Here is a 10047-nt window from a genome sequence, read left to right on the forward strand (position 1 = left end):
ATACTTCCACTACCTTTCTGCCCATTTTCTAGACCATACTCATTCCCATCAACAAAGCTTCATATTCTGATTCGTTGTTCATGGTTGAGAATCCCAGTCTCAAGGACTTCTCAATGATGATCTTTTCGGGGGATACTAGAACTAACCCCACTCCTGCTCCCCGTTGATTTGCTGCACCGTCCACATATACTTTCCAGGATGAGTCATCCTGTGTGGAAATCAGGCCAACCGACTTTTCATCCATGTCATGTGGCTTCGTCTCAGCTTCTTCTGGGAGCTCGGCGAACTCGGCTACTAAATCAGCGAGGACCTGGCCTTTCACAGAGTTACGGGGCATGTATTTGATGTCGAAAGCCCCTAGGATCGTGCCCCACTTAGCAATCCTCCCCGTATAGTCTGTGCTTTTAAGTATGAACTTAAGTGGTAGCTGAGTTAGGACCACTACGGTGTGTGCCTGAAAATAATGAGGGAGTTTCCATGTAGCATGCACTATTGCCAAGATAGCCTTTTCTAACGATAAGTACCGCACCTCGGCTTCGTGAAATGACTTACTTACATAATAAACTAGTCTTTAGATGCCACTGTCCTCTCGTATCAGAACAAAACTCACAGCATGCGGGGCCACCGCCAAGTAGGCAAACAAGACTTCGTCCACCTCAAGGCTGGACATGATAGGCGGCCAAGATATTTACTCTTTCAACTGCTGAAACGCTCCAGCGCATTCCTCGGTCCACTCAAATCCTTTCCATTTATGCAATAAACGAAAGAAAGGTCTGCACCTATCAGCTGACCTAGAGATAAATCTGTTCAAAGCGGCAGTCATTCCTGTCAGTTTCTGCACCTCCTTCGGATTCCGAGGTGCTTGTAAATCGTGAATGGCCTTTATCTGGTCTGGGTTCACCTCAATTCCTCTATGAGTCACCATGTACCCCAAGAACTTTCCAGAGCCTACACCAAAGGAACACTTTGAGGCATTCAAATGTAACTTATGCTTTCTCAGAATTCCAAAAATACTCGTAAGATCTTCCACATGCCCAGACACCACTTTACTCTTCACAACCATATCATCGAACATTTTAGTCATCATCCGCTGATAGGTAGACCCCACATTTTTCAATCCAAAGGGCATCACTTTATAATGATAGTTCCCAATGGGGTGACAAAAGCTATATTCTCTTGATCGTCCAATGCTAACGGTATTTGGTGATATCCTTGAAAGGCATTCAAAAAACTCATCCGAGGATGAGCAACTGTTGCATCCACCAACTAGTCTATCTTGGGCATTGGAAAAGGATCCTTGGGACAAGCCTTGTTGAGGTCCGTGAAGTCCATGCACACTCGCCATTTTCCAGTCTTTTTCTTTACCAACACCGTGTTGGCTAACCACTGAGGATAAAAAACTTCCCTGATAGCCCATGCCTTCTTGAGCTTGGCCACTTCACTCCTAACAGCTTCGGCGTGCTCTTTTGATGGGCGCCGAGGCGGCTATCTCTTCGGAATAACGGAAGGATTCACATTGAGTTGATGACAAATGAAGCTCGGATCTATACCCAGGGCTTCATATGAATTCCATGCGAACACATCGACATTCTCTTTAAGGAATTCGACCAACTGCTCCTTCTCTCGCGAAGGCAATTTAGCCCCAACCTGGAAGAATTTCTCCGAGTCCTCAAAAACAATTACCCTCTTTAAATCTTCGCATTTTGCCTCATCGGCCAGTTCATTTAAGGGTAATGCTGGGGATTTTAATTGCTATAAACCGTTATCAGCAGTAGCCGAGGTCTTCGCCTTTGGCCGATGTTGGACAGCCACTACAAGGCATTACCGGGCTGCAGCCTGGCTTCCCATTATCTCCAAAACTCGGCCTCCAGATGGGTACTTTACCTTTTGGTGTAGGGTAGAGGACACCGCACCCAAGGTATGGAGCCAAGGTCGGCCCATAATAGCCGTGTATGGAGAGAAAACATCTACAATGATGAAGTCCACCTCCACCACATCCGCACCGGCCTGCACAGGTAGCCTTATCTGACCTTTTGGGACGACCATTCTTCCTTCAAAACTCACCAGAGGTGAACTGTAAGTTGTCAAGTACTCAAGCTTCAAACCTAGCCCGTTGTATAAGTCAGGGTACATTATATCAGCAGTGTTGCCCTAGTCAACCATTACCCTTCTCACATCGTACCCGCCTATCCTTAGTGTAACCATCAAAGCATCATCATGTGGCTGTATGGTTCCTACTTTGTCTTCATCTGAAAAGCCCAAAACCAATGGGATGTCCATCCTGGCTCTTTTAGACGTTGAGCTACACTCCTCGGCTGGAGACCGAGATATTGATAGTACCCTGAAAAGGCAAGATCCAGTCCTCCCCAGAGCAGCAAAAATAACATTGATTGTTCCAAGGGGGAGCCTCGAAGAAGCATCGCCCCGCATCTCCGAACCTACTTGGCCTACTCGGCCACTGGAGTGGTGCAACAGTTGCTTCAACTTCCCTTCTCGGACTAATTGTTCCAGATGGTCCCACAAATTCCTACAGTCCTCCGTTGTGTGTCCGTGATTTTGATGGTAATGGCAGTAGAGATTCTGGTTACATCTCGTAGGTTCTCCTACCATCTTATTTAGCCATTTAAAAAATGGTTCATTCTTGATCTTCTCCAGTATCTGTTGCATCGGCTCCCAAAACACAGCATTAACCGCCCGAGTGTTGGCAGAAACTGACTGCCCAACACAGTCTTTCCGGGGCCGGTTGTTGTTGTACCGGTCCGACCTGAAATCCCTCATCTCTTGAGGGATTACTTTAGCCTTCCTTTTTCCCTGCAGTTGGTCTTCTTCTACTCTTCTGTACTTGTCAATCCGATCCATCAATTGATGTACACTAGTGACAGGTTTACCAGTTAAAGATTTCCTCAAATCATGCTCGGCTGGAAGACCGGCCTTGAAAGTACTTATGGCCACATCATCATGCTCTCCTTCTATCTCGTTAAACATTTCCAAGTATTTATCCGAATAAGTTTTAAGAGTCTCACCCTCTCGCATAAACATAGACAACAAAGACCCCAAAGGCCGTGGAACCCTACTGCAGGTAATAAAGCGTGCACCAAAAGCCCGGGTAAGTTTCTTAAAGGAATCGATAGAATTAGCCCTTAAACCGTTAAACCACCTCATCGCCACCGGGCCCAAACTTGATGGAAAGACCTTACACATTAAAGCTTCATCTCTAGAGTAGATAGCCATCCTTGTTCTACCTGGTCCATCCGGCCATTGTATAGGGTAAATGTAGGCTGATGAAATCGCCAAGGAAGATTCGCATCCTCTATACTTCTTGTGAAAGGTGATTTGGAAACTTGGCTTAAAGCTTTGTTCATGGCATTATTCCCCAAGCCCCTGCGAGGCGGACTTTTGTTCCTACGTCGACGGTGATATTCCTCTTCATAGGTAAAAGTCTCACTGGGCAAGACTCTGGATCTTCGTCTATAATAGCACCATTTGTCTCTTCGGAGGAAGGCTCGGAGCTGGGTGGGGAACATCATCGTCGTGCGTGACGCAACTCTCTTTTCAATTCGTCAATTTCACGTTGCATGTCTCTGTCATTCTTTGCATGGGAGACATGACTCTTCCTTCGAAACTGGCTTTTACTGGTATGAGTCGTGCGTACACTTCCCTCATGGCCCTCTCTCCGTTCGAGGATCTGGTGCGGATTACCATGCTGGAAGCCCCTCGACTCTGCTTGGTGTGGGCCTGCTTCTGTTTGGCGTGGCCCCACTGTTGCTTGGTGTGGACCTGCTTCCTCCATCATGAACGTTGTAACCAAATTTCCTTCAGAAAGATCAAGCTCTCCCCACAGACGGCGCCAATTGTAAAGACTAAAATTGTATTGTCCCAAAACAAGATTGGGCTCAAACGCTAACGGCCCAAACAATAAATTTGTAGAGCGTGGGTAGAAGAACTAGATTTATCCCAGAAGAAAAACGATTGGACTTAGCGGTTCAAGATGGTTTGATACAAATAAGATTATCAGGTTTATCCTCGGAGCAAACTCAGTTGTTTTGTTTCATATGGTTCTTTTTCAAACAGAAATTGTACAATTGTTCTTTTTCTCTTCTTTTTTCTGCCCCCTCGTTTCAGTGTACTCTTCCGGGTTATATACTTGCAATCTTGGTGTCATTCTTACCACACACGTGTAGGTTAGATTCGGGAGACTCTATCCTGTCCCATCCAGCACCTCCTAGAACCGTCAATCAGTAGTTGTAAAGCTACTTAATCACTGTTTAGACATCATTTCCACATTAATGCGGCCAGAGAGTTGGTTGGAAGGCATTTAATGCGGAGGTAGCAGCCTTTAAAGATATTTGTTTACCTTTCCTGTCTTACCCCTAGCCCGATATCCCTTCTTTTGTTGTGGTGTAATTCTGAAGTAAGCCTACGATAATATGACACTCAGATTTACCTTGGATGTGAGTTTTCGAGAAGACTTTTGTCCTCGGATGCTTATTGGACCCATCTCACATTGTCTCTACTCCTCTCTTAACTTTATTCTCTTCATCACCGAATTTGGGCATCCTCGGATGGTCAAATGTTCTCGGATAGGGCCATAGGCCCAGCTGATACTGCTTTTAACAATACTTCTCAATTAACTGGCCCCCACACCAGTCTCATAATTTTTTAACTTAATCATTTATTAAAATGAAATTTAAGGTTATTTTTTACTTCAAAATTTATTTATGATTGATTCTATAATAAATATTGCTGCAATTTCTCTTTCAATATACAAAATTAAAGAGTTCGTTAAAAAAATCGTTCTCTATTTTGTTTTGAAACCTAGTTTTGACATATTCATAGTTAGGAAAGTCAAATATTGTAGTTGATATCTCATCATATACAAATAATATTAAATCATATTTATTTTCTAATCATATATCCATTATTAATCTATCTAAAAACTAATTATTGTTGCCAAGTAAATAAATAAATAAAACTCCCAATTTTATTTTGTAATACACCCAATGTTCTTTCACTTGTGTTGCGGAGTAAAAAATAAAATTTTAAAAAGGCACCCAAACAAATCGTTTAATTGTAATCGAAACAATGATACGATAACATATAAATCCCAAAGTTTTAGAATTTTTAACTTGCGGTCAGGCAACGACAGAACAATGTCGCGAGACCCACGAAGTAGTCGTTGGAGCTAGTCGACGCCTCCAGCCCAGTGAACCTGGGTTCATTGTGGTTGTCGGAGTTGGAATGAGGGATTGGTGATGGACGACAACGACAAATGTGATCTCCAGTGATGGGTTATGGTTGTGGGGTTAAGGTAGAGGGTGGCCAGGTTTCTTACTGTTACACCCGTAGCTTTATACCCTCTTTAAGTCTTCTTCTTCTTCTTTTTTTCTTCTTCTCCACTGGAACTCGAGTCTTAGAGACTCGAGTTCCACGTGGAATTTTCATCCATCTCACTCGGTCAAAATTCTGGAACTTGAGTTTTTAAAACTCGATTTGCTATTGAACTCGAGTTTTTAAAACTCGAGATGCTAGTTTTCCACATTCTTTCAAAACTTGTCAAATAACAAAATTCTTCTAATAATAAAGTTAAATGGAAAAAAAATTCCTAGAAAACCAGTAAAGCCAACAATACTTTGTCTCCTCTTTGTTCCTCTTCTTTCTCTCTTTATCCCTTATCTTTCTTTTGAAATCCTGCACTCCACCTTATGATATCAATAACTTTTGTAAAGCAATGAATTTTCCTTTTTGGATTAATTTATCAATTTCAATTTTATCTAAGAAATTTGTTTCTTTTTCACATAATTCATCATAGTACAACCAACTGCATAAAGAACGGGCTCTACAACATGAAAATATGTTTTAGTTTGTTTGGTTCACAGATTGAACTAAGATCTTAAGAATGAAAGTAATCCAATTCAATGAGAGAGGAGAATATCATTACTGAACATGATGACAGAATCGGGTGAGTCATAGACCAAATTGGGGATCATGTTCTTCCCTGGCCTGCAGTGAACAATCATCATTGTTTGGATGGAGGAGACAAGGTATTGTGCGGTGGAGAGAAAGGGGTAGAGTGAGTTGTCTCCATGAATCCAGGCGGTGCTTCACGAGTTGCGAATTTGGGTTACACTTCCTTGGCCTCTCCTCTACTTAATATCCAAAATTTCTTATAAGTAAAGCAGAAATCATCGTTGAAGATATGCTTTGGGTCATGTAAAGAAGAAATTATCTAAATCTTGCCCATTCTTAAATTTGGTCACAGAATAATATAAGATGTTGCCAGCTCTTTTGATGCAAAGTGGAAACCAACTAGAACAGAGACTTGATGCAGGTTCAGAGAAGACCATTCCAAGTAGAGGTAGGGAATTAACTCTGTAGAATGTAGATTGAAAGCTGTCTAAAAAGGCTAACTACTAGGGACAGGCTTCTTAGTTGGGCTTATAAGGGAGTCTTTTGTAGAAACTATATGGACAGTAGAGACAACATATTGTTTGAGCGTTCTTTTGCTAAAAGGATCTTGTGTGCAATTCAAAATTTGCACTTCGTGGACAATTTTTCCTGCCGACCATTCTTTAGTAGGGCATAAGGAATCTAAAGGATAACAGTTTCAGCCTATGAGGCTTAATGTGGAAAGTTGCTTTAGCTACCATAATTTATCACATTTGGATTCAAACATGTGTTACGGTACATAATGTTGTCGTTAAATCTCGGGTTGAGTTTTGTAAGGGCATCAAGGACTTGCCATTGAATAGGCTTTAATGTAGTTTTGGGTCGTAAATCTTATTTGGTTGGGCCAATTATTGCAAAATAAGTTGCACTTGCATCCATCTTATATGATGACATTCTTTTCTCAATCCATCATCTTTTTGCTATCCAAATCATTTTGTACCCTATGGAGACTAATATTGTTATACTAACACAATAAATTTCAAAATATTTTCACAATTATTGATCGGCACTATAACTACAGTGCCCTTTTTTTTTTTTTCTTTTTTTTTTTTCTTTTTTTTCAGTAATCAGTTTGTGTTTTTTTTTTTTTTGGTAATATTTATGTAAGCTGATATATATATATATATATATATCTATTGTTATACTGGCACAATAAATTTCACAATTATTAACGTGTCAATTTCTTACAAGTCGAAATAAAATAATAAAATATGAGACTATGACTAACCACAATTAAAAATAAATATTTTGAGAAAATATTACAACACTTATTGTGTAGTGCTTTTGATTTATTGCGAATGCATGTATGCACGGTAGCTACAGTGCTTTTGATTTAGTTAACTGGCACTGTAGCTACTATATATAAAAGCGCGAATGCGCTAAATTACTGTAGCTACACTGATTTGGTTTCGTGAGCTACTTCCTTTTTTTTTTTTTTTTTTTTCCAAGTTTTGAACAATAACTACAGTGCCACTTCTACAATAGCTACAGTTTTTTTTTTTTTTTTCCAGTAATCAGTTTGTGTTTTTTTTTTTAAAATATTTATGTAAGCTGATATATATATTATTATACTGACACAACAAATTTCACAATATTTTCACAATTATTAACGTGTTAATTTCTTACAAGTCGAAATAAAATAATAAAATATGAGACTATGACTAACCACAATTAAAAATAAATATTTTGAGAAAATGTTACAACACTTATTGTGTAGTGCTTTTGATTTATCGCAAATGCGTGTATGCACAGTAGCTACAGTGCTTTTGGTTTAGTTAACTAGAACTATAGCTACTATATATAAAAGCGCGAATGCGCTAAATTACTGTAGCTACACTGATTTGGTTTCGTGAGCCACTTTTTTTTTTTTTTTTTTCCAAGTTTTGAACAGTAACTACAGTGCCACTTCTACAATAGCTCTTTTAGTAATCGGTTTGTGTTTTTTTTCCTTTTAAATATTTATGTAAGCTAGTATATATATTGTTATACTGACAACAAAAATTTTATAATATTTTCACAATTATTGATGTATGCGAATGCGCTAAAGCACTGTACCTACAAAGCTTTGGTTTAGGAGCCACTTTTTTTTTTCCCAAGTTTTAAACAGTAAATACAGTGCCAAGTGGCACTGTAAATACAGTAGTTACTGTTTTTTTTTTTTTCCTTTTAAATATTTATGTAAGCTAGTATATATATTGTTATACTGACACAATAAATTTCACAATATTCTCACAATTATTGACATTTCAATTTTTTACAAGTCAAAATAAAATAATAAAATATGAGACTATAACCAATCACAACTAAAAATAAATGTTTTGAGAAAATGTTACAACACTTATTGTGCAGTGCTTTTAGTTTATTCAACTAGCACGATAGCTACAGTGCCTAAAGTTTTTTTTTTTTTTTTTTTTTTTTCCAGTAATCGGTTTGTGTTTTTTTTTTCTTTCAAATATTTATGTAAGTTGGTATATATATTGTTATACCGACACAACAAATTTCACAATATTTTCACAATTATTAACGTGTCAATTTCTTACAAGTCGAAATAAAATAATAAAATATGAGACTGTGACCAACTACAGCTAAAAATAAATGTTTTGAGAAAATGTTACAACACTTATTGTTATCACAATATTTTCACAATTGTTGAGATCTCAGTTTCTTATAGATCAAATAATAAGATCTTAGTTTCTTATAGATCAAATAAAAAAATGCTAAGTCCACAACATTTTAACATTAATTTCTACAGTGTCTAAAGTTTTTTTTTTTTTTTTCCAATTATTGGTTTGAGTTTTTTTTTTTCTTTTAAATATTTATATAAGCTGACATATCTATTAACTATATAAAAAGAGCCAAAGGCTCATGAATAGTATTTTTTTGGTTTATTCAATTAGTGACGTGCACTTCTTTTTTTCCCCTTCAAGTATGCCAATTGGTTTGAGCTTTTTTTTTTTTTTTTAATATCTTTATATGTTTACTTTGTACTTGCAATGCAAGTTTACATTGTAAATACAAAAAAGTGCCTAAAATTATTTTTATTTTTTATTTTTCCAGTTATTGGTTTGAGTTTTTTTTTTTTTCTTTTAAATATTTATATATGCTAGCATATCTATTAACTATATAAAAAGAGTTAAAGGCTCATGAATAGTGTTTTTTTGGTTTATTCAATTAGTGACGTGCACTTTTTTTCCCCCCCTTCAAGTATGCCAGTTGGTTTGAGCTTTTTTTTTTTTTTTTTTTTTTTAGATCTTTATATGTTTACTTTGTACTTGCAATGGAAGTTTACATTGTAAATACACAAAAGTAGTTAATATTATACACATTTGCACAAAAATCGGTAAATATTGTACAAATTTTGTAAATGTGTACAAAATTTGCCAATTTTTTTGTCTACAATATAAATTTACATTGTAATTAAGTACAATGTATACATAGAGATATTATGAAAATGTTGTGACGCATGTGTCAATTCCTTATGAGTCAAAATAAAATAAAATAAGATAATAAAATATTATACTGATATCTAGCACAACTAAAAATGTCGTGACATTTTGTTGTTATTACAATATATTCACAACTATTGAGGTGTAAGTTATAAGTCAAATTAAAATAATAAAATATTGGACTTGAATCTGTCACGGTCTTATAAGAATGAGATTAACTTTTTATGACATAATTATCAAAATTCTTAAAATTAATGTCTCTTTTGATTAATGTAAATCTCTATGTATTTAAAAAATCAAATGATTTAATCTTTATTTTGTGATACAAATAAAATCTAAAATTGATCCTAATCACTACTTTTTTTTTCCCATGGCTAGCGCGTGCTGCACTGCCTAGTATCTGTAACACAACAATATACCACCTCCAACTTTAACAAAATTTCCATGAGCACACAATTCTCACCCAAAAAATAAATTAAAAAGTAAAGAAAAAAAGAAAAATCACTGGGACACACTATTGGTGAGTCATATTTTACCTATTAAAGATCCATCCAAGTAAAACAGTCAAATAGAATGCACCACAAATAACCAATCCCCTTGACTCAGAATGAAGAAAGACAAACAGCCAGCTATGAAAGAAAGGCACGAGAAGCAA

General features: G+C 37.1%; 1 protein-coding gene across 1 annotated transcript; it reads right to left on the reverse strand.

The window, feature by feature from the left end:
• Positions 1-2151: 2151 nt before the first annotated feature.
• Positions 2152-3231, reverse strand: LOC126706156 (uncharacterized). The gene has a single exon (XM_050405470.1). The coding sequence runs from the start codon at positions 3229-3231 to the stop codon at positions 2152-2154; it is 1080 nt and encodes a 359-aa protein (XP_050261427.1).
• Between the last annotated feature and the right edge of the window lie 6816 nt (positions 3232-10047).

Source organism: Quercus robur, chromosome 2 (genome assembly GCF_932294415.1).
Source record: "Quercus robur chromosome 2, dhQueRobu3.1, whole genome shotgun sequence".
NCBI lineage: Eukaryota > Viridiplantae > Streptophyta > Magnoliopsida > Fagales > Fagaceae > Quercus > Quercus robur.